This window comes from Oncorhynchus masou, chromosome 18, assembly GCF_036934945.1.
Source record: "Oncorhynchus masou masou isolate Uvic2021 chromosome 18, UVic_Omas_1.1, whole genome shotgun sequence".
NCBI classification, from domain to species: Eukaryota; Metazoa; Chordata; class Actinopteri; order Salmoniformes; family Salmonidae; genus Oncorhynchus; species Oncorhynchus masou.
Window position 1 is genome coordinate 58,868,959 of NC_088229.1, and position 23,715 is coordinate 58,892,673.

The 23,715-nt window shown below is 42.4% G+C and overlaps 1 protein-coding gene across 2 annotated transcripts in view; it reads left to right on the forward strand.

Moving 5' to 3' along the window:
- The first annotated feature begins 20,307 nt into the window (after positions 1–20,307).
- Positions 20,308–23,715, forward strand: part of LOC135504971 (angiotensin-converting enzyme-like) — a 31,213-nt gene continuing 27,805 nt past the window's right edge. Inside the window, exons 1-2 of one of the 2 annotated variants that reach the window (XM_064923952.1) lie at positions 20,604–20,693; positions 23,193–23,281. Coding sequence is in view for 1 of the 2 variants with exons in the window: in XM_064923951.1 (XP_064780023.1) it covers positions 20,466–20,693 (228 nt within the window). In the remaining variant the exon portion in view is untranslated. Of the gene's footprint in view, positions 20,694–23,192; positions 23,282–23,715 lie in introns of both variants that reach the window. The other variant, XM_064923951.1, reaches the window with a different exon arrangement.

A 23,715-nucleotide genomic window follows, 5' to 3' on the forward strand; every position in this document is an offset into this window, starting at 1 on the left:
TAGATTAATGTTTAATAAAACAAAGGAAACACGAATCAATACAAAACCAATAAACGTAACGTGAAAACCAAACCAGCCTAAACTGGTGCAAACTAACAAAGGAACAGGAACAATCACCCACAAAACCCAACACCAAACAGGCTACCTAAATATGGTTCCCAATCAGAGACAATGACTCACACCTGCCTCTGATTGAGAACCATATCAGGCCAAACATAGAACTAGACAAACTAGACATGAAACATAGAATGTCCACTCATATCACACACCCTGACCAAACAAAACATAGAAACATACAAAGCAAACTATGGTCAGGGTGTGACAAACCCCAAAGTATTGATAGAAAAACTAAAATCATTGCAAGGAAATCATTTCAAAATGCGCAGAGCAAATGAATTGCAAATGGATGCAAAAAAATGTTTTCAGTGGAAAATGTTTTATGATAATGCCATTAAACAAAACGTCTCTTTCCTGCAATTTTCCCTATCTTTGGTTATGGTACTCTCATCGTGTAGGCTATACGTGCACATAGCGCTGTTGGCTAGAGCGCACGTGCCAGTACAAGAGAGGCACACTCGCTATATAATGCACATTGTTTTGTGTGAAAACCATCAGTAGAGTTTAAAATGCGACTGAAACCCATTTAACTTTTTTTTTTTTGGTACATGGGAATTTAACCACAAAAGGTATTTTTATGTGCACTACGTCATCGCGCACAACCTTTGCTGGCAAGCAAAGTTAGCTAGCTACCAAATGTTAGTTGGTGAACGTTAGCTACCCAACATTGGTGGAACAATATATAGTTTGGTAGCTAGCTAACATTAGGTAGCTAGCTACCAAACTATCTATTGTTCCACCAACGAAGCCTGGTAAAATACAACAAAGGAGACAAGCGGCAATATTGACTCTATTTTTTTATTGATACAATAGGTTTGTGGGACCCGCGGGCCTGCCATGATTATTTTAGTGCGAGGGAACGATGCATCACCAAACGAGGGCATGGATTTCCATCCAACAATTCGTGGCCATTCTGATTTAAATGCCGGACTACAACACAGTGGCTGATATGAACGGAAGGCTGATGACACAAGTAACTCAACTATTCCAACAACAATAGCAGCAGCTACAGCAGAGCACTCCTCCAGCGACTGCCCCGGAAAGGGGCGTTCGTCGAGCAAGACAGAATGAACTATCCATAAGTTCAATGTTTACTTTTACAACTTGCACATTGGTGGTAGCTAACGTTGAATATTTGAGTCCTGTTAATTTGGTAATGTAATGATGGTCTTTTCTGTTTTAATAGTGGGCAGTAAGGGACCTACACATTAATGCCGGCAAGGAGGACAAATCTAAGCCGCACGAAAAGTGAGGCCACATTTGTTTTGGGGGGCAAAAGTCCAACCAAGAAATCAGGGTTGGTTGTTGTTTTATGATGGTTCTTAGCATTCTGAAATACGTTACATGAAATAGGTGTGCGAATATCATGAATTTGTATTCATTATACTGGTAGTTACAGGTTAGGTACTATAAACAGGAGTCTCATAAAATGTCCTTGCCCAGTTGCAGGGGTCAGTTTGAATGTAGAAAATGCTTTGTTATTAAAATATACATTTTTCGCTCCTTGAAGTAATCCAACTATGTGTACACCATCATCTTGTCTATTTCTTCTCTCATTGATTGGGGCTGTGAGAAAGGGAGAGGTGAGGTGTGAGTGTCAGGATAACTTAATGGCATGTCTCAGGCTGGACACATTGGCAGTCAGGATCTCTAGTCTCCACCGAGTGTTGTTAACACCGCATGGTTCCCCTTATCCAGCAGGTGGAGAAACCAACTTTTGCGGGTTCAGAGATAAAACACTTAAGTTCTTCCGACTGGCATGGACGTGGTTAGAGTCTTCAGAGGTGTAAGTATTATTTTAGACCGTCCCCTCGCCCATACCCGGGCGCAAACCAGGGACCCTCTGCACACATCAACAACAGTCACCCTCCGAAGCATCGTTACCCATCGCTCCACAAAAGCCGCGGCCCTTGCAGAGCAAGGGGAACTACTACTTCAAGGTCTCAGAGCAAGTGACTAAGCTAGCCGTTTCACATCCGTTACAAAGGATAATTAGGAGTCTGTACCTAGGGTATTTGATGCAGTGAAAGTCCTGCAGGGGGTTATGTTTCCCAAGTGCAGGGGGTTTGCAAATGTTCATGATATAACAATACATTTTTCAAAGTAACCCTACCTTCAAGAAAAATCTAAAGGTGGTTGAGGCTGACTAGTTGCAGACACGTGTCATCTTACAATACTTCAGAAAGGAAACACCACATAGAAATGTTTAACCATTTATCCACAAATGAATAATTCAAGTCTTGTGATATAGCCTCTGCTCCTTCAGTTTAGCTCACTGTCCAAGCAAAGCATCAATACATACAATTGCATACAAGCAGTGAGAGCGATAAACTACATATATGTATGCCAATCCCTTAAACAGAACCTGAATGATTGGATTAAACCTGGATTGTAAACTATCATGGTCAAAACAAATTGATGCAACAGTAGCTAAAATGGGATGAGGTCTGTCCATAATAAAGTGCTGCTCTACCTTCTTAAGAACGCTATGAACAAGGCAGATCCTACAGGCAGGTCCTCAGTTTTGTCACACTTGGACTACTGTCAAGTCGTGTGATCAGGTGTCACAAAGAGGGATTTAGGAATATTACAATTGTCTCAGAACAGGGCAGTACACGAGAGTTAACATTCATAATATACATGTCAATCTATCCTGGCTCGAAGTAGAGGAGAAATTGACTTCTTCCCTATTTGTATTTGTGGGAAGTATTGCCATGTTGAATGAACCAAGCTGTCTGCTTAAACTACTATCACACAGCCCAGACACCCATGCATACTCCACAAGACATGCCACCAGAGGTCTGTCCACAGTTCCCAAATCCAGAACAGCCTATGGGAGGTACATAGTACTTCATAGAGCCATGACTACATGGAACTCTATTCCACATCAAGTAACTCATGCCAGCAGTAAAATTAAAAAAAATATATAAAAAAATATGAAAATACACCTTATGGAACAGCTGGGACTGTGAAGAAACACCCACACAAACACAGGGGTATAGACACAGGCAAATATACACATGATAACATCCGAGTAGTGGCCTGAGGGAACACAATGTGCTGTGAAATCTGTTGTGAAATGTAATATGTTGTTAATTGTAAATAACTGCCTTCATTTTGCTAGACGCCAGAAAGAGTAGCTGGTTTCAGAAAGGAAACACCACGTAGAAATAGGTTTAACCATTTATTAAGAAATTAATAATGTAAATCTTGGTGATGTACAGTGCATTTGGAAAGTATTCAGACCCTTTGCTATGTGACTTGAAATTTAACTCAGGTGCATCCTGTTTCCTTTTATCATCCTTGAGATGTTTCGACAACTTGATTGGAGTCCACCTGTGGTACATTCAATTGATTGGACATGATTTGGAAAGGTACACACCTCTCTATTTAAGGTCCCACAGTTGACGGTGCATGTCAGTGCAAAAACCAAGCCATGAGGTTGAAGGAATTGTCCGTAGAGCTCCGAGACAGAATTGTGTTGAGGAACTGACCTTGGGAAGGGTAGCAAAACATTTCTGCAGCATTGAAGGTCCCCAAGAACACAGTGGCCTCCATCATTCTTAAATGGAGGAAGTTTGGAATCCCCTAGATAGTCTTCCTAGAGCTAGCCACTTGGGCCAAACTGAGTAATCGGGGGCGATTGGCTTTGGTCAGGGAGGTGACTAAGAATCCGATGGTCACTCTGGCAGAGCTCCAGAGTTCCTCTGTGGAGATGGGAGAACCATCCAGAAGGACAACCATCGCTGCAGCACTCCACCAATCAGGCCTTTATGGTAGAGTGGCCAGACGGAAGCCACCTCCACAGAGGAACTCTGGAGCTCTGTCAGAGTGACCATCAGGTTTTTGGTTACCTCCCTGACCAAGGCCATTCTCCCCAGATTGCTCAGTATAGCCAGGCGGCCAGCTCTAAAAAAAGAGTCTTGGTGGTTCCAAACTTCTTCCATTTAAGAATGATGGAGGCCGCTGTTCGTTGGGAACCTTCAATACTGCTGAAATGTTTTGGTACCCTTCCCAAGGTCTATGCCTCAACACATTCCCGCCTTGGAGCTCTACAGTCATATTCCTTCAACCTCATGGCTTGGTGTTTGCTCTGACATGCCCCGTCAACTGTGGGATCTTATATAGACAGGTGTGTGCCTTTCCAATCAATTGAATTTACCACAGGTGGACTTCAGTCAAGTTGTAGAAACATCTCAAGGATGATCAATGGAAACAGGATGCACCTGATCTCAATTTTGAGTCTCAAGAGTCTGAATACTTATGTAAACAAGGTATTTCTGTGTTTTGTCTTTAATACATTTGCAAACATTTCTAAAAATGTTTTTCACTTTGTCATTATGGGGTATTGTGTGTAGATTGATGAGGAAATACATTTATTTTAATATATTTTAGAGTAAAGCTGTAACATAACAAAATATGGAAATAGTAAATGGGTCTGAATACTTTCCCGAATGGACTGTATGTAGCTACGGCAGAAAGCGCTGCTTCAATATTATCAAATAGACCAGCTAAAGTCATCCTACCATCACAAGACTGTATACTATGTATGAATATTAACCATGTGTGGCGTGAGCTGTGCAACGTGTTTCTTATATTTCTCATATGACAAACCGCCGGGTACCCTCGCTTGAGGCAAGATGAGCTGTCATCTTGGTAGATGGAGAATATTTGACCTAACGAGCAACCGTAAGCAGTACTAACCCAGGTGCCCTGGAGACGCACCACCGGGTGTTCCCACTGAAACTAAATGAGTCATCATCTGGTGGGTTTACATTAAAAAAAAACATATCTAACAAAAACCTTAAGCAATGTGACCCAGCCAACCACCTGTAGCTATATGCAATGTACTTTATATCATGTAGCCAGCGAAGATGGCAACATGTAGACCATTGACCACGGCTGACACCATCATAGCACACTTAAAGAGGCATGGTACTGGCAGGTAAACTCATCGCCAGGTAGGAGTGCTCAATAGACCAGTGAAGGTCATTCTACCATTACATGACTGTCTACTAGGCCTGTGTGTAAACACTATGTGTCGCATGAGCTAATGACATAGCATCACAGAGCATAAAAAAGTACAGTATACTAACAACACTCCCAAAACCACCTGTATTATCTAATTTGCCTAATATACCTGATACACTCAGCAGTAGCCGAGGCTTCTGCAGCATGCACGAGCATGCACAGTGAGAGTAACATGATAATCTCAAACCTAGGCCTACAATATAGAGTCTACCTGAGCGTATATGCCGGTAAACCATGAGAGAATATAGATGATGACCTGCTAGCCAAGAATAGGTAGACCCCATTGATACTGAAATATGCCTGCATATTAGAGTGTCTGAAATAAGCTCATAACAGAGGTTTCCATTAAGGGCGATAAACTCTTGATCGCCAACATCTGATTGTCATGTGGGTGTGTAGCAAGCCTATGGCATGCTAGGTAAATTATAGTATCAAAAGCCAATCCAACACGGCTGGAAGCTATAGCGAGCCTTGATTGGTCATCACACTGCGCCAGCTTTCCAAGATGATAACAAAAAAATGATTAGGGTTGGTAGTAGTAATAATTTTAAAATGAGATGTACTTCTGTGAAATATGTGCTAAAACGATGAAAGACCAGGGAATGTTTAGCCGGCAATCGACTAACGCCCTCCGAGTATCACAAAATATCGCCCTCCGAGTATCACAAAATATCACGCTGCTTGACTGCTGGACAGGGCACGTAGCAGCCCACATTATTTGGGCCAGCACGATGGTGGTAGATATGAAGCACGCGCAGCTACACAAATGACTAGCAGAGGGAGCTGTGTCAGGGTATTAGGTGCCTGCATACGCACAATGAACAAGCATGCACGATGACTCGTGTGAGTGGCTACGACTATCCTACAAATAGTACACTCCTAAAATATGCCTAACCTGTTGCTTCATGAGCACTGCAGCGAGAATGAAGATGACAGAAGTAATTCATTGACAACTGAAAGAATGCCTGTTGATCCTGTAAGGGAGCAATATGGGATCAACCAGACAATAAAATTGATTGTACCAACCAATGCATAAATCACAATGATACACCATAAACACACAATACATTAACTCTTAAAGCAGAATATATATACTAGTGAATGTGCAAGTACCACCACAGCATTAAGAGTTGCAGCATAACATGATAGAACCAGTGTGAAAGACATGATAACAACATGCAACAGAAGATGAATTAATAACAGGTGCTAAAACATGATACTTGAATGAAGCGATCACTACAATTAGTATACAGTACAATAGCACATAGTAGAATAGTTGTCACTATGCTGTCACTGGAAACTACAAGATGGACCCGAAAGGTAGGGACTACCTATGTGTAATATATGACATGTGATTTAACATGGCTAATAAACACAGGGCCTAAACCTACTGCAGCAGATAAGATGACTAGCATGACTGAAAGATAACGTTAACATGTATGCTAATAGTCTGACTCCTTGCAACAGCGTGCACTAATGAGCTTGCGATACTCTGGTTAGCTCAGAGCAGAACAGCAATTGTAGCTATACAAGCACACTACTCCAGACCAGTCTGTATGTTAAATTGAATGCGTTCCTAGCTAAACATGTAATGGAAGGTTCCAGAATCTTGTGAACTGCATAACACATAATAGCTACTATCAATATTGATTGCTCCACTAAACGAATTAGCGGCCACATGAGACCAAATGCTATCAAATCGCAAAGATAAGCACCATCTCCTTGCTCATGTCATGAAGAAAACACCATTACTCACTGTATATCGATGCATAGAGGTTTGTCCAAGCTACTTCCTCCTATATAGGGAGGGATGAGGTTCTGTGAAAAGCTTATTTCTCTCAAATGTTGTGCACAAATTTGTTTACATTCATTTTAGTGAGCATTTCTCCTTTGTCAAGATAATTCATCCATCTGACATGTGTGGCATATCAAGAAGCTGATGAAACAGCATGATCATTACACACGTAATGATCATGCTTGTGCTGGGGACTATAAGGCCACTCTAAAATGTGCAGTTTTATCACACAACACAATGCCACAGCTGTCTCAAGTTTTGAGGGCGTGTGTAATTGGCATGTTGACTGCAGGAATGTCCACCACAGCTGTTGCCAGAGAATGTAATGTTAATTTCTCTACCATAACCCGCCTCCAACAACATTTTAGAGAATATGGCAGTATGTCCAAACTTCAGAACCGCAGACCATGTGTAACCACGCCAGCCCAGGACCTCCACATCTGGCTTCCTCACCTGCAGGCTTGTCTGAGACCAGCCAACCGGACAGCTGATGAAACTGGGTTTGCACAACCAAAGAATGTTTGTGCAGACAGTCTCAGGGAAGCTCATCTGCGTGCTCGTCGTCCTCGCCAGGGTCTTGACCTGACTACAGTTAAGCGTCGTAACAGTCTTCAGTGTGAAATGCTCACCTTCAATGGCCACTGGCACACTGGAGAAGTGTGCTCTTCACAGATGAATCCCGGTTTCAACTGTACCGGGCAGATGGCAGACAGCGTGTATGACATTGTGTGGGCGAGCGGTTTGCTGATGTCAACGTTGTGAACAGAGTGCTCCATGGTGGCGGTGGGGTTATGGTATGGGCAGGCAGGCATAAGCTATGGACAACAAACACAATTCAATTTTATTGATGGCAATTTGAATGCACAGTGATACCGTGACGAGATCCTGAGGACCATTGTTGTGTCATTCATCCGCTGCCATTGCGTCAAGTTTCATTCAGCATAATAATACACATCCCCACGTCGCAAGGATCTGGACATAATTCTTGGAAGCTGAAAATGTCCCAGTTCTTCCATGACCTGCATACTCACCAGACATTGAGCATCTCTGGATCGACTTGTACGACAGCTTCCTGCCAATTCCTGCCAATATCCAGCAACTTTGCACAGCCATTGAAGAGGAATGGGACAACATTCCACTAAAGGGCCACAATCAACAGCCTGATCAAGAAGGAGATGTGTTGCACTACATGAGGCAAATGGTGGTCACACCAGATACTGACTGGTTTTCTGATCCACGCCCCTACCTTTTTATTAAGGTACCCGGTACCAACAGATGCATACCCATATTCCCAGTCATGTGAAATCCATAGATTAAGGCCGAATTAATTGATTTAAATTGACTGATTTCCTTATATGAACTGTAACTCAGTAAACTCTTAGAAATTGTTGCATGTTGTGTTTATATTCTGTTCAGTGTATGTTCAACAATATATTCAACATTTAGCCAAATCAAAATGTTGATATTTTGATAATTATTTAAGATATGCAGTAAAGCTTTACATGACACCAACGTTTGCTTTGTAGCACCTACAGATGAAACGGGAGGCCTGGGTAAGGTCAAAATGTCATAAATATGACAACTTTGATCAATCATTTCTCAATGATGTTTCAAGATACAAATGTGAAACATACAGTATGTCAACAATCCTTCCTCCAAAGGACCAATCTATGGATGACATTTTGTGAAAATCCCCCAAATTGTGGTATATTTTTGTCTGGGTTTCTCTCTCTTGTCTGCGTTTCCCCCTTCTCTCTTCCAGTGGCGGTTGGTACCGTTTAAAATAATGGAGGACGATTATTTTTTTACGAGTATGGCCTTATATCTATTACAGCATGTTGGATGAGTGTCATTCATATTCCATTCACCCAGCTCAATGTAAAATCAATAGGTTTAGGCTACTACATGATACTCTAATGTTCCCTATACCCATCATGAGGTTGCTACAACCTAGCCTATGAATGAAAGTTTATAACGTAGGTGCACAGGTTGAGAGAAATTTGAGTAATCAAGGTGACAGACATTGACACATTCAATACTGCCTTGCACACTCTTGCCTGCATTTAGCTGATATAGGGTGTAATCATTAGTCCAACAGCTGCAAAGGAGAGTTTCTATTCAGGTATGTTTATCCCTGTTTCGATCCGTTTGCTTCCATTTAAGAAATGTTTTTCAACAGAAATGGCGGAATTAAACACAGTTTGCTTTCATATAGCGTGTGCCGAGTAGTCGGACAAAACAAGTATCGTAACTGATATGGGCAATTCTCTAGATATGATTATGGTCAGAGTATTATTTGGAATTATCTGTGATCGGGAAAAAAAGTAATTTTTGAGTGTCAGCAAGCATCTTTCTCATGTCAGTCAGTCACAGGGTTGTTAAACCATACTGTACTGTCTTTGAGTCAGACATGTGCGGTATAAATAACTCAACCGTACATTGATCCCGTTGTTTTGATTGGATAGAGTGAAGCTGTATTTATCTCTATATCGCTTCATCATTTCACCTGATCCCTTTTCTTCGCATGTTTTCGGGTTTGATCATTTAGATTGCTGCAGCCTGCTTCCATGATAAATCACATGGCAAGGACATGGCTATCAACGTCGCAATTCAAAGGCTTAGACACGAGACGTGTTTGAGGCAGGGTCTACAGGCAATTGCAGACTACAAAAAGAAAACCAGCCATGTCATGGACACCGACGTCTTGCTTCCAGACAAACGAAACACCTACTTTGCCTGCTTTGAGGATAATGCGGTGCCACCGACGCGGCCCTCTACCAAGGACTGCGGGATCTCCTTCTCAGTGGCCGACGTGAGTAAGACATTTAAATGTGTTAAGCCTCGCTAGCCACGTCCTCAGAGCATGCGCAGACCAGCTGGCTGGTGTGTTTACAGACATATTCAATCTCTCCCTATCCCAGTCTGCTGTCCCCACATGCTTCAAGATGGCCACCATTGTTCAAGAGGAATACCTATGTAAGAATGCTGTTCATTGACGACAGCTCAGCATTCAACACCATAGTACCCTCCAAGCTCATCATTAAGCTTGAGGCCCTGGGTCTCAACCCCGCCCTGTGCAATTGGGACCTGGACTTCCTCATGTTGCCGCCCCCAGGTGGTGAAGGTAGGAAACAATCTCCACTTCGCTGATCCTCAACATTGAGGCTCCACAAGGGTGCGTGCTCAGCCCCCTCCGGTACTCCCTGTTCACCCATGACTGCGTGGCCATGCACGCCTCCAACGCAATCATCAAGTTTGCAGACGACACAACAGTAGTAGGCTTGATCACCAACAACGACTAGACAGCCTATAGGGAGGTGATGAGGGGACTCGGAGTGTGGTGTCAGAAAAACAACCTCTCACTCAATGTCAACAAAACAAAGGAGATGATAGTGGACTTCAGGAAACAGCAGAGGGAGCACCACCCCATATTCACATCGACGGGACAGCAGTGGAGAAAGTGGAAGGTTTTAAGTTCCTCGGCGTACACATCACGGACAAACTGAATTGGTCCATCCACATAAACAGTGTGGTGAAGAAGGTGCAACTTTTACAGATACACAATTGAGAGCATTCTGTCGGGCTGTATCACTGCCTGGTACGGCAACTGCACCGCCCACAACCGCAGGGCTCTCCAGAGGGTGGTGCGATCTGCGCAATGCATCACAGGGGGCAAACTACCTGCCCTCCAGGATATCTACAGCACCCGTTGTCACTGGAAGGCCAAAAAGATCCTCAAGGACAACAACCACCCAAGCCACTGCCTGTTCACCCCGCTACCATCCAGAAGTCCAGGTCACATGCATCAAAGCTGGGGCCTGAGAGAGACTGAAAAATAGCTTCTATCTCAAGGCCATCAGACTGTTTAACAGCCATCACTAACACAGAGGCTGCTGCCTACATACAGACTTGAAATCATTGGCCACTTGAAAAAATAGGTCACTAGTTACTTTAATAATGCCACTTTTATAATGTTTACATATCTTGCATCACTCATCTCACATGTATATACTGTATTTTACTTCCATCTATTGCATCTTGCCTATGCCACTCGGTCATCACTCATCCATATATTTATATATTATTATTCCATCCCTTTACAGATTTGTGTGTATTAGGTAGTTGTTGTGGAATTGTTAAATGACTTGTTAGATATTACTGCACTGTTCGAACTAGAAGCACAAGCGTTTCACTACACTCACACATGGTTAGCAGATGGTATTGCATGTGACCAAAACAATTTGATTTGATGTATCAAGCTAACAATGTGCATAATATCTAACAGGTGGAGCAAGGGTAGGGAAAGTTGAGGACACACAGACACAGAGGAGCGCACATACACACCCGACCCTTGGCGCTTCTCCTAATCTACAACTTTCTTTGCAGTGAGAACATGCAGGGAGGTATTTTGCCAACATCTATTTTAAGCCTGTTAAAACACAGTTTGTTCTGATCATGAGTATCATCCGATTCGACTATCAACATCTATGCTCTCTCCTCCTCTCACCTTTTCCCTTCACTTGTGGAGTTCAGTGCACAACATCAGCTGTCTGTGACCAGGCGAAAAAAACTTTCCAGACCAAATCTTCATATCATAACCACTACACCAAGCCTACATGTTTGTCACCGTATTAGCTAATGTTAAGTCAATATAGCTACTACAACTAACGTGTTAGTAAACCCACTGCAATCATGCAGTGCAGTGTACAGTTAGGAAGCAGTTTATCAGTTACACAGATGGGCCTTGTTGGCAATTAATTAATCAAACCAAAAGCTTACCTTGACTTGGAAGAGTTCACATTTTGGATAGCCATAGCCAGCTAGGTAATATACCATCCCTCTCTGTTTGAGTAGGCTAAACTAGCTAGATGCATTTGCTAAGTAAGTGAAAGTGAAATAGAAAATATAGCTCTCTCTCTTGCTTCTCCTTAATTTTTGAAGAAATTAATTTGTTCAAAACTGTTGAACTATTGTCTTTCTCTCACTTTGAGTCAACTACTCACCATAATTTATGCACTGCAGTGCTAGCTAGATGTAGCTTATGCTTTCAGTACTAGATTCATTCTCTGATTCTTTGTTTAGGTGGATAACATGTCAGTTCATGCTGCAAGAGCTCTGCTAGGTTAGAGGGCATCCTCCGGAAGTTGTCATAATTACTGTGTAAGTCTATGGAAGAGGGTGAGAACCATGAGCCTCCTAGGTTTTGTATTGAAGTCAATGTACCCAGAGGAGGACGGAAACTAGCTGTCCTCCGGCTATACCATGTTGCTGCCCTACACAGTGCTGTTGAGGCTACTGTAGACCCCTTCCTCCTCTCAAGAGCCTCCACTGCTTTCTTCCCTCTCTCTTTCCCCTTCCTCTGCTCCCCTCTCCTTTCTCTCTTTCCCCATCCCCAGCTTACTGTAGAGAGAAAGAGGAAGCAGAAGAGATAAAGAGAGAGAGAAGTGTGTGGAGTGCCTTACAGACCTCGAGCTCGCTGTGCAGTAGGTTATTGAGCTATCTGCAACAGCAGTGGTGCAGGATTTGGCTTTGGGCAAAGGAGTGAGTGCTTTCCATTCCAATCATTACTATTGCTGACAAACCAGGAAGAGTTGAATAAAGAAAGAGAGAGACAGAAAGAAGGGTGGGAGGGAGAGAAGAAAAGAGGGGGTGGAAAGGGATAGATAAAACGAAAAAGAGATGGGGGAGAGTGGGGTATGTTGAGCCATTTTTTTTTACATTCAGCAACACTACGCCAAGGGAAATATAGTATTCGTTCTAACAGTGTTGAGGAGTAGTGAACTTCATGTAGTTCAACTAGTAATTGAATTACATTTTTCTGTAGCTTGGTGGTAGTTTAAAGTCAAATCTTGGTTGTGTTTTCTGTTGTGAATAACTTTTCTGCCATGTAGTGGTATAGCTAACTACTGGAACTGCACACTATTTTTGCAAAATGAAAATAAAACACAGGAAATTCTTGCCAACTTTACACTTCTTCTTTGGTATCAGACCTGCCGAATTCTCACTTGAAACAGACAGTGCATCCGGAAAGTATTCAGAACCCTTGACTTTTCCACATTTTGTTACGTTACATACAGCATTATTCTAAAATGGATGAAATTGTCCCCCCCCAATCTACACACAATACCCCATAATGACAAAGCAAAATCAGGTTTTTAGAATATTTTGCAAATGTATAAAAAAATGTAAACTGAAATATCACATTTACATACAGTATTCAGTATTCAGACTCTTTGCTCAGTACTTTGTTGAAGCACCTTGGCAGCGATTACAGCCTCAAGTATTCTTAGCTTGGCACACTTGTATTTGGGGAGTTCCTCCTATTCTTCTCTGCAGATACTTTCAAGCTCTGTCCGGTAGGATGGGGAGCGCTGCTGCACAGTTACTTTCAGGTCTCTCCAGAGATGTTCAATCGGGTTCAAGTCCGGGCTCAGGCTAGGCCACTCAAGGAGAGTCAGAGACTTGTCCTGAAGCCACTCCTGCATTGTCTTGGCTGTGTGCTTAAGGTCATTGTCCTGTTAGAAGGTGAACCTTCGCCCCAGTCTGAGGTCCTGAGCAATCTGGAGCAGATTTTAATTAAGGATCTCTCTGTGCTCTGTTCATCTTTCCCTCAACCCTGACGAGTCTCCCAGTCCCTGCCTCTGAAAAACATCCCCACAGCATCATGCTGCCATCACCATGCTTCACCGTAGGGATGGTGCCAGGTTTCCTCCAGATGTGACGCATGGCATTTAGACCAGACCAGATAATCATGTTTCTCATGGTCTGAAAGTCCTTTAGGTGCCTTTTGGCAAACTCCAAGCAGACTGTCATTTACCTTTTAGTGAGGAGTGGCTTCCGTCTGCCCACTCTACCATAAAGCCCTGACTGGGGCCTACGTGTATCAACTTTCTCAGCGTATGCTTTTGTTTATACATTTTGTGTGCGAATGAATTGAACATCGCCAAATGCATCATAAAACAAATATTGCGCCTATTTAATGCAACCCTTGCTGTTAATAGACCACAAAGCAGTACACAACTGAGCTAAACGCTTGGAAATGACAAGTTCACTTTCTCATTCATAGCCTGAAAATGTATATGAAGTTCAAATGAGCTGTTGAGCTCACATCTGAAGGTTGGGGGGCTTTTAGGACGTCTTAAACTGCGGACCGCTAAAATATCATATCACTTCCTCAATTAAAAAATGATGGCGACACTATTCCAAAGATGGTTTACAAACTTGGGAACCAAGGTCGAGTTATCAGTGTAGCCAGTTATCGCCCTGATTTGTTGAAATACCTGTGTCTTCATGCCTAGAAAAAAACCCTCCAGGCTTCCATCATAACTGTCAATTTATATAAAATGGACAGTTTTATAGATAGATAGATAGATAGATAGATAGATAGATAGATAGATAGATAGATAGATAGATAGATAGATAGATAGATAGATAGATAGATAGATAGATAGATAGATAGATAGATAGGGGGGGGGGTTCTACTGAGCTATATGGAATTGTTTTATGAAGGTCATACCAAAGACCATTTAGCTTTATGAATCTGAATTAAGACATCTTGAATTCAATTTTTTTTGGTTTTGGCTTTGGAACAACATGTAGTTGTTCCAAAGAAATCTAAATGAAGTTTGTTCTGGAGTGTCTGTCCTATATCTGTCAGATATTAGAAAGGAAACCTTTTTTTTTTTTTTTTTACATTTATTTAACCCCTTATTTTTGTCACTAAACAGTCTTCATATATACTTCCATACATTTTTTCAACTGGTGTCACGGGAACTTCAGACGAGTCTTGTGAGGCCTGTGGGCATCTTAGAGCAAAACCGAGATGTCGGTATTTGTAGTCTCACCTTTCCACAGAGGGGTCATATTAGTGTGTAGGCCACTGTTCGGACGCTACTATACAGACAGATGTTGGCAGATCGGCTGTACAAACTTCAGACGTGTCCCAAGACGCTTGTTGTAGACCAAAACGGAGAGCACCATCGTGCTCATGAGAGTCTCATCTTTCCATTGAGGGCTCATAATATTGTGTAGGCCAAATTGTTTGTGAGAAGACCGATTTTCGGGATGTCTCATGGTCTGACTAACATCACTCTACCTCTGTCACCTTTCACCACAGAGGTTCAAACTGTTGAACCCAGTTCCAATATTTGAATATAAAATGGGTTTTATCAAACAAAACTAAGCTACATTTTATCTCTGGGACCCACAGGATGACAAAGATTACTGAATGTAAGTACAGTCGTGGCCAAAAGTTTTGAGAATGACACAAATATTAATTTCCAAAGTTTGCCGGTTCAGTGTCTTTTTAGGTATTTTTGTCAGATGTTACTATGGAATACTGAAGTATAATTACAAGCATTTCATAAGTGTCAAAGGCTTTTATTGACAATAACATGAAGTTGATGCAGAGTCAATATTTGCAGTGTTGACCCTTATTTTTCAAGACCTCTGCAATCCGCCCTGGCATGCTGTCAATTAACTTCTGGGCCACATCCTGACTGATGGCAGCCCATTCTTGCATAATCAATGCTTGGAGTTTGTCAGAATTGTTTTTTTTTTTGTTTATCCACCCGCCTCTTGAGGATTGACCACAAGTTCTCAGTGAGATTAAGGTCTGGGGAGTTTCCTGGCCATGGACCCAAAATATCAAAGTTTTGTTCCCCGAGAAATTTAGTTATCACTTTTCCCTTATGGCAAGGTGCTCCATCATGCATTTTTTTGTCACCAAACTGTTCCTGGATGGTTGGGAGAAGATGCTCTCGGAGGATGTGTTGGTACCATTCTTTATTCATGGCTGTGTTCTTAGGCAAAATTGGGAGTGAGCTCACTCCCTGGCTGAGAAGCTCATGAATGGTCTCAGGATGCTTTACTGTTGGCATGACACAGGACTGATGGTGGCGCTCACCTTGTCTTCTCCGGACAAGCTTTTTTCCGGATGCCCCAAACAATCGGAAAGGGGATTCATCAGAGAAAATGACTTTACCCCAGTCCTCAGCAGTCCATTCCCTGTAGCTTTTGCAGGATATCAGTCTGTCCCTGATGTTTTTTCTGGAAAGAAGTGGCTTCTTTGCTGCCCTACTTGACACCAGGCCATCCTCCAAAAGTCTTCGCCTCACTGTGCGTGCAGATGCACTCACACCTGCCTGCTGCCATTCCTGAGCAAGCTCTGTACTGGTGGTTTCCGGATCCTGCAGCTGAATCAACTTTAGGAGACGGTCCTGGCGCTTGCTGGACTTTCTTGGGCGACCTAAAGCCTTCTTCACAACAATTGAACCGCTCTCCTTGAAGTTCTTGATGATCCGATAAATGGTTGATTTAGGTGCAATCTTACTGGCAGCAATATCCTTGCCTTTGAAGCCATTTTTGTGCAAAGCAATGATGACAGCACGTGTTTCCTTGGAGGTAACCATGTTTGATAGAGGAAGAACAATGCTTCCAAGCACCACCCTCCTTTCGAAGCTTCCAGTCTGTTATTCGAACTCAATCAGCATAACAGAGTGATTTCCAGCCTTGTCCTCGTCAACACTCACACCTGTGTTAAGGAGAGAATCACTGACATGATGTCGGCTGGTCCTTTTGTGGCAGGGCTGAAATGCAGTGGAAATGTTTTTTGGGTGATTCAGTTCATTTGCATGGCAAATAGGGATCTGATCACTCTTCATAACATTCTGGAGTATATGCAAATTTCCATCATACAAACCGAGGCAGCAGACTTTGTGAAAATGAATATTTGTGTCATTCTCAAGTTTTGGCCACGACTGTACATTATTTACCTTCAGAGGTGAATGTTGCAAACCAGTAGCAGTTAGAAGTGCTTTGTTGTGCACTCTCCTCAAACAATAGCATGGTATTTTTTCATTGTAATAGCTACTGTAAATTGGACAGTGCAGTTAGTTTAACAAGAATTTATGCTTTCTGCCCATATAAGAGGGGGGGTGACACCGATCCCGTAGAGGTTTTTATGTAAACTACATATTTCTTAAGGGTGGCTTTAGTGTAGCATACATTCTTCCAGTGTGAGGTAATTGGCCAACTAGGTTTTCATAGTAGCTTCCCCAAAACTGCGAACAAGTACACTGAACACAAATATAAATGAACATGCAACAATTTCAAAGACTTTACTAAGTTACACTTCATATAAGGAAATCATTCAATGGAAATAAACGCATTAAGCCCCTAACTATGGATTTCACATGACTGGGAATACAGATATGCATCTGTTGGTCACAGATACTTTTTTTTAAAGGTAGGGGAGTGGATCAGAAAACCAGTCAGTAACCAGTCAGTGTGACCACCATTTGCCTCATGCAGCACGACATCTCCTTCTCATAGAGTTCATCAGGCTGTTGATTGTGGCCTGTGAGATGTTGTCCCACTCATCTTCAATGGCTGTGCGAAGTTGCTGAATTTTGGTGGGAACTGGAACTGTCATACATGTTGATCCAGAGCAACCCAAACATGCTCTATGGGTGACATGTCCGGTGAGTATGCAAGCCATGGAAGAATTGGGACATGCTCAGCTTCCATGAGCTGTGTACATATCCTTGCGACGTGTGGCCGTGCATTATCATGCTGAAACATGAGGTGATGGCGGTGGATGAACGGCATGACAATGGGCCTCAAGATCTAGTCATGGTATCGCTCTGAATTCAAATTGCCATCGATAAAATGCAATTGTGTTCATTGTCCGTAGCTTATGCCTGCCCATGCCACAACCCCACCGCCACTATGGGGCACTCTGTTCACAACGTTGACATAAGCAAACCACTCGCCCACACAACGCCATACTGCTCGGTACAGTTAAAACAGGGATTCATCCATGAAGAGCACACTTCTCCAGTGTGCCAGTGGCCATCGAAGGTGAGCATTTTCCAACTGATGTCGGTTGCGACGCCAAACTGTAGTCAGGTCAAGACCCTGGTGAGGATGACAAGCATGCAGATGAGCCTCCTTGAGACAGTTTGTGCAGAAATTATTCAGTTGTGCAAACTCACAGTTTCATCAGCTGTCCGGGTGGCTGGCCTCAGATGATCCCACAGGTGAAGAAGCCGGATGTGGAGGTCCTGGGATAGCGTGGTTAAACGTGGTCTGAGGCCACAAGGCCAAATTCTCTAAAATTATTTTAGAGGCTACTTATGGTAGACAAAACTTAGAGTGGCCTTATTGTCCCCAGCACAAGTTGCACCTGTGTTTAATCAGCTTCTTGGTATGCCACACCTTATCAGGTGGATGGATTATCTTGGCAAAAGAGAAATGTTCACTAACAGTGATGTAAACAAGTTTGTGTACAACATTTGAGAGAAATAAGCTTTTTTTTTTTTATTATTCTATTTTTTTTTTTTACACTTTTTCTCCCCAATTTCGTGGTATCCAATTGTTTTGGTAGCTACTATCTTGTCTCATCGCTACAACTCCTGTACGGGCTCGGGAGAGACGAAGGTTGAAAGTCATGTGTCCTCCGATAAACAACCCAACCAAGCCGTACTGCTTCTTAACACAGTGCGCATCCAACCCGGAAGCCAGCCGCACCAAAGTGTCGGAGGAAACACCGTGCACCTGGCAACCTTGGTTAGCTCGCACTGCGCCCGGCCCGCCACAGGAGTCGCTGGTGCGTGATGAGACAAGGACATCCCTACCGGTCAAGCCCTCCCTAACCTGGAATGACACTAGGCCAATTGCGCGTCGCCCCACAACTCATGAAACATGTTACCAACACTTTACATGTTGTATTAATATTTTAGTTCAGTGTATTTCATGCTATTATGTATCCCTGGAAATAATCTGAAAAATCTGAAAACATTGCCCACCGGGTATGGAGTAAATTGAGCATAGGGACAGAGTAAGTTAGCTTGCCTGGCTACCCAGATTCCTTGCTCTGGCCAAACGCTACGCCACGCCCACAGACGTTAGTTTCTTCTCCGTAATAAGTCTGGATCTGAGTATCTCTGGAACATGAACACATTTGGGCTGTCTGATTGGTCCAGAAACCAATGTTTTGGGCCAGAGCGGGAACACACATGGGTAAATTGGCAGTTAAAAAATGAATCATTGGCTTTGATTCTTCTATTGCTTAGAGATGATCCAATTACTGATGACTTTCTTTTTTACAATGCCCCTCGTGACCACAAACTAGTTCAATTATGGCACTCTCAGACTTCAGTATGGAGCAAATGAAAGAGCAGGGGAAGAATTTACTGGGAGTCGTCAGGCTAAAGTTAAGCCACCTTGGGGTAAGTGGGTGAATGTGCTGGTTGGTCAAGGTTGAATTCATGGAACGGGGATGTGGTATGTATGCTTACCTTCAGATATAGAGCCCTCTGTTCATTTTCCATTTCTTGACCAGTTGTCTGGGACAGGGATTTTGTTTCGATGTGCCAATTTGTGAGTTCTCAGCATTTGAGGCTACGCATGATACTGGTTTGCAAGATTCTTGATATGTTCAGCAAGCTCAGACTCCATGTCATCAGATGAGATCTTGTGTGCCTCTGCTACTCTGTCATAGCTTCTCTTTCACACAGGAACATTGGCTCTTTTGTTATCAATGTACCTCTTCAGTGTCATTCAGTCACATTTTTTCACCCCTTGCTGATGCTCAAATGGAATTCTTCCTTGGCCGCTCTCAAGAAGCTCAAGGGGGGCTAGATCCCTGCTTGTTTTACTTTTTATTTTTTAAGGGGCATGATTGTGTTCATATGCAGAAATCAAAAAATACTAAAATAACTGCATAAAACTGACAATGTACTCATCATTTGTATGGGGTATGGTGGCCAATGGCTCAACCCCAATGCAAACATTTTGACTATATTTGCCCACACAGCCACAAGGACACACTTTCATCCTAGGTTTATTGTAGCTTATAGAGACCCCCAACAGATGTATAAAACAATCTTAAAACGATCTATATACTTTGGTTTAGATACAAGCATCATGAAACCTATAACACATTTTTCCATGTGGTTTCTTCCTTCACAGACTCCATTACATGATGACCTCTTCCTAAATATCACATGAAAACATGTGTATGGTTTCCTAGAAAGTAGGGGAAGATCTCAATTCCATACTCCTCGCATCCTCTCTCCTTGTCTCCTTCTCAAAACCCATTGGGTGAGAGCACCAGAGGTCCCTTCCCTCTGACCTTCTCCTCCAATGGGTTTTGAGAAGGAGACAAGGCGAGAGCATGCGAGGAGTATGTGATTGAGATCTTCCCAAGGGGTGGCTCAACTAACCCTTTGGCCTAACTTACCCCACTCTCCCCCACTGTTAGTAAAGTAAGTGTGCAGGCAGGCAGTGCTGGAAAGTGGAAAGGGGAAGGCTGCAGAAAAGTGTGGGCTGGGTTAGACTGCTAGCCACTTAAAAAGGAGCCGGCTGTGGCGGCTCAGCATTTAAGGAACCGACAGAGGCAGTAGGAGAAGAGAAGCAGGAGGGAGACTTGGATGAGAAAAACCCAGGGAAGGTGTTAGTTACTCTACTCTCACAGCAACAAGTGTATTTTTAGCCTTCTCTACTTCTCTCTAGGGTCGGAATGGCCAGAATGCTTTGGGGAGCGGTGGTGGTGCTACTGCCACTCTTGGGACTCTGTCATTTTGTCCTGCCGCCCGAGTGGGGGCCAGGGACCTTCCCTGCAACAGAGGCCGGGGCCAACGACTTTGTCACTGCCTACAATACCGCCGCTGAGCTGGTCATCTACCAAAACCAAGAGGCAAGCTGGACATACCAAACCAACATTACGCCCCACAACGCAGAGAAAAAGGTAGGACCCTTCCCCCCACTCAGCACACAGAGGTGTTTGAATTAAATGTTGACAGTTGTTTAATTACTTAGTTGTTGGCCTCTTCAGTCCAAAACTAACCACTATGGCCATGTTTTGTTGTGAGTAACTGTGAAAGCTAACTGTGCTTCCTCACTAGTCGCATTACACATGTTGATATTGCTTGGTCACCTCACCAAACATTCATTTTGGTTGAGTAGGTTATACCTATAATCTAAACTAAATCGTTCCTGAACATTGAAGAAAACACTTTAAATTTGCTTAACTTATCCCATGGCTCAACCCTAGTCAAAAAAATCCTATAGAAAATGCTATCAGATTTATATTGGATTATAATGATTGGAATCCTATAAAATACAATTCTATAGGTTAGAATCGCATAGGAGTCCATTAGGACTGGATCCAAAATCTGATAGGATTTCTCAGTTGGTCACACTGCAAATTAACTTGCAGCCTGGAATCCCTCCAATATTACGATGGTGTGTGAGAACCTCAGGGAACCATCACTGGTGGGAGTAGGCAAATATATGGAGATTGTGCTCTGGAGACACAGGAGAGGGGCTGTTCTTCAGTTTGCTGGTCTTTAACCTTGATTACAGTTGAACATAAATGTGCAGGTTTCTGTGCAATATTTAGCTGTGAGATTGTCCAATAAAGCTGTATGTATCCAATTGTGGTCTGAAATAACAATGAATAGAATACTATGGGTTCTAATAAAGTAAGCAGGACGACTGAACAGGCTTGCTGCACGCTCACTATGGGAGCTCTTTCTAGAGCGCCTGGTTAAAATTGTGCATGAAGAGTATGTTTTAACTCTGTGAATGGTTAAACTGGTGAGACGTGTGTACACAATCCGCCTAAATTGAAATGTTGATTTATTTGGACAGTACGTGTTACTACGTTACATAACCTCATGTTTTGACCACATCCTTTTTACCTCTGGTCAGTGATGTTAAGTATGTACGTTTTATAGTGATTAATGACATAAAATCGATTGCTTAAAACAGATCAATATCATTTTTTTACCCTTTAGATTTTGTCATACATGCTGGTTGTCTTCGGCATGTTGTCCTCTAACGAGTGATACACAATATTTCCAGTTCCATGTGGTTGTTGAATTGTTAATTTCAACAGCGCATATAACTTGATTTTCCCCCTAATCAATATGAGTGGTGCATATGCATATTAAGGTGCTCGTAAAAATAAATATGATTACTATTGTGGCACGTGTATGTAGTACATTTTATGTTTAAGATCTCACAAACGGTTATTGATTCAGACACTTCACAACGGTGTTTTGACACTGGGCTATTTATCAAAAGTTATTGTCAATGGGAAGCAGCAACAGTATCATTTAACTTACAGCATGTTTTAGAATAGAACTTTCAACATTCATTTCCAATAGCATTCTACCTAGTTAAAAACTGCTCAAAACTGCTGTATGAGTCCAAAAACGTGATTTTGATGAGCTACCAGAAATCATGAAAACGGGGTTGACTTGCCTATAAAAGGCACATCTACTTTATTTAGCAATGACAAACAAGAGAACATTTATCCTCTGAGATAACAATCCAGTGACTCAAAAATACACATGGCTCCAACTCGTCTAATAACAGTCAAAATGTGGCGAACAGTTGTTTCTTAGTTAGCATACAATTCTGTACAATGATGAAAATATGACTAAAACATTGACAACTTCGTCAGGAAACAAATGATGTACTCACAGTTCTTGCATTCACACACAGTAAAGGATAAAACAGATAATATAATAATGTTAGCAAACCAGAGATTCTCTGCATAACCACAGGTGGCAAACTGAATTTGGGAGTAAGGCTAATTAACACCGTTAGCTGTGACAACAGTCACTCTTAAAGGGACAGGCTTTCTTACAAGTGAATAAAATGGAAAGGAATAACTTTTTAAAACATTGTCTTATTAACCCAACTGTTTCCAGTGGCTGGAAAGTATAAATGCTCAGGTGTAGGCCTTTGAGAGATTGAATTCAAAATGTCCGTCTGTCTCTGCTGTGAGTCCTAGGGCTAGTCCCAGCCTGACAATCGATCAGTCATCTTCTTTTGACTAGTTTCTATCAGTTTCATTACTTTACTTTGAGCCTGGTCCAGCATCTTGTTGGATGAATTGAACCTTTAGTAAATACCTGCACTTGCTCCAAGAGCTTTAAAGGGATGGTTCACCCAAATTAGATATTGGCTTCCTTACTCTGTAAGCAGTCTATGGACAAGGAATGACCGAAAACCATGATTTGGTCTAGTTTCCCTGGCATTGCTTCCAAATGCTAATGTTTAGCATTTGTGGACCAAATCCCATTCAAGTAATCAGACTGATATTTAAATGTTTCGTGCATCATGTCCAAATAATCCGAAATGATCTCCTTTGTATTGTGAAGCTTACCAATGTCACTCAAAGATTATTTAAACATTATGCGCAAAAAAATCCTAATATCAGTCCTATGGCTTGAAGGGGATTTGTGCCACAGTTCCAGCCACTGCCAGGGAAGCTAAACCAATGGATGGATTGCTGTCATACCTTGTACATGGACTGCTTACAGGGTAAGGAAACCAACAAGTCATTTTGTAATGTGGGTGAACTATCCCTTTAAAATAAAAACCATGTATTGGATATTCTACTTCCTGCCTCTCCTAGCTAACCAACACCAGCCAGACAGCCTGGGGGGGGGGGATTGGCCAAGTTATTTTTATTAAGTTCAGAAGCCTGCTTATTTTCCAAGCATTGTACAAAATGCAATTTCACAGGTTGATGCACTTGACATTTTATAACATGGATTTCCAAAGATAAACAATAAAAGACTGTAGTGCGGTTTAAATGGGACTTTTCAGAGTGGAGTAATGAGACATTTGCATGCTACTGCCACCAGCTTATCTTTTACTGCTCCTCCCGTCTCACCATATGATAGCAGGAGAACATTTGCATAATCGTATGGGCTGGTTATGTTTGCTGGAGACTGAAAAATGAGAAAGTAGAG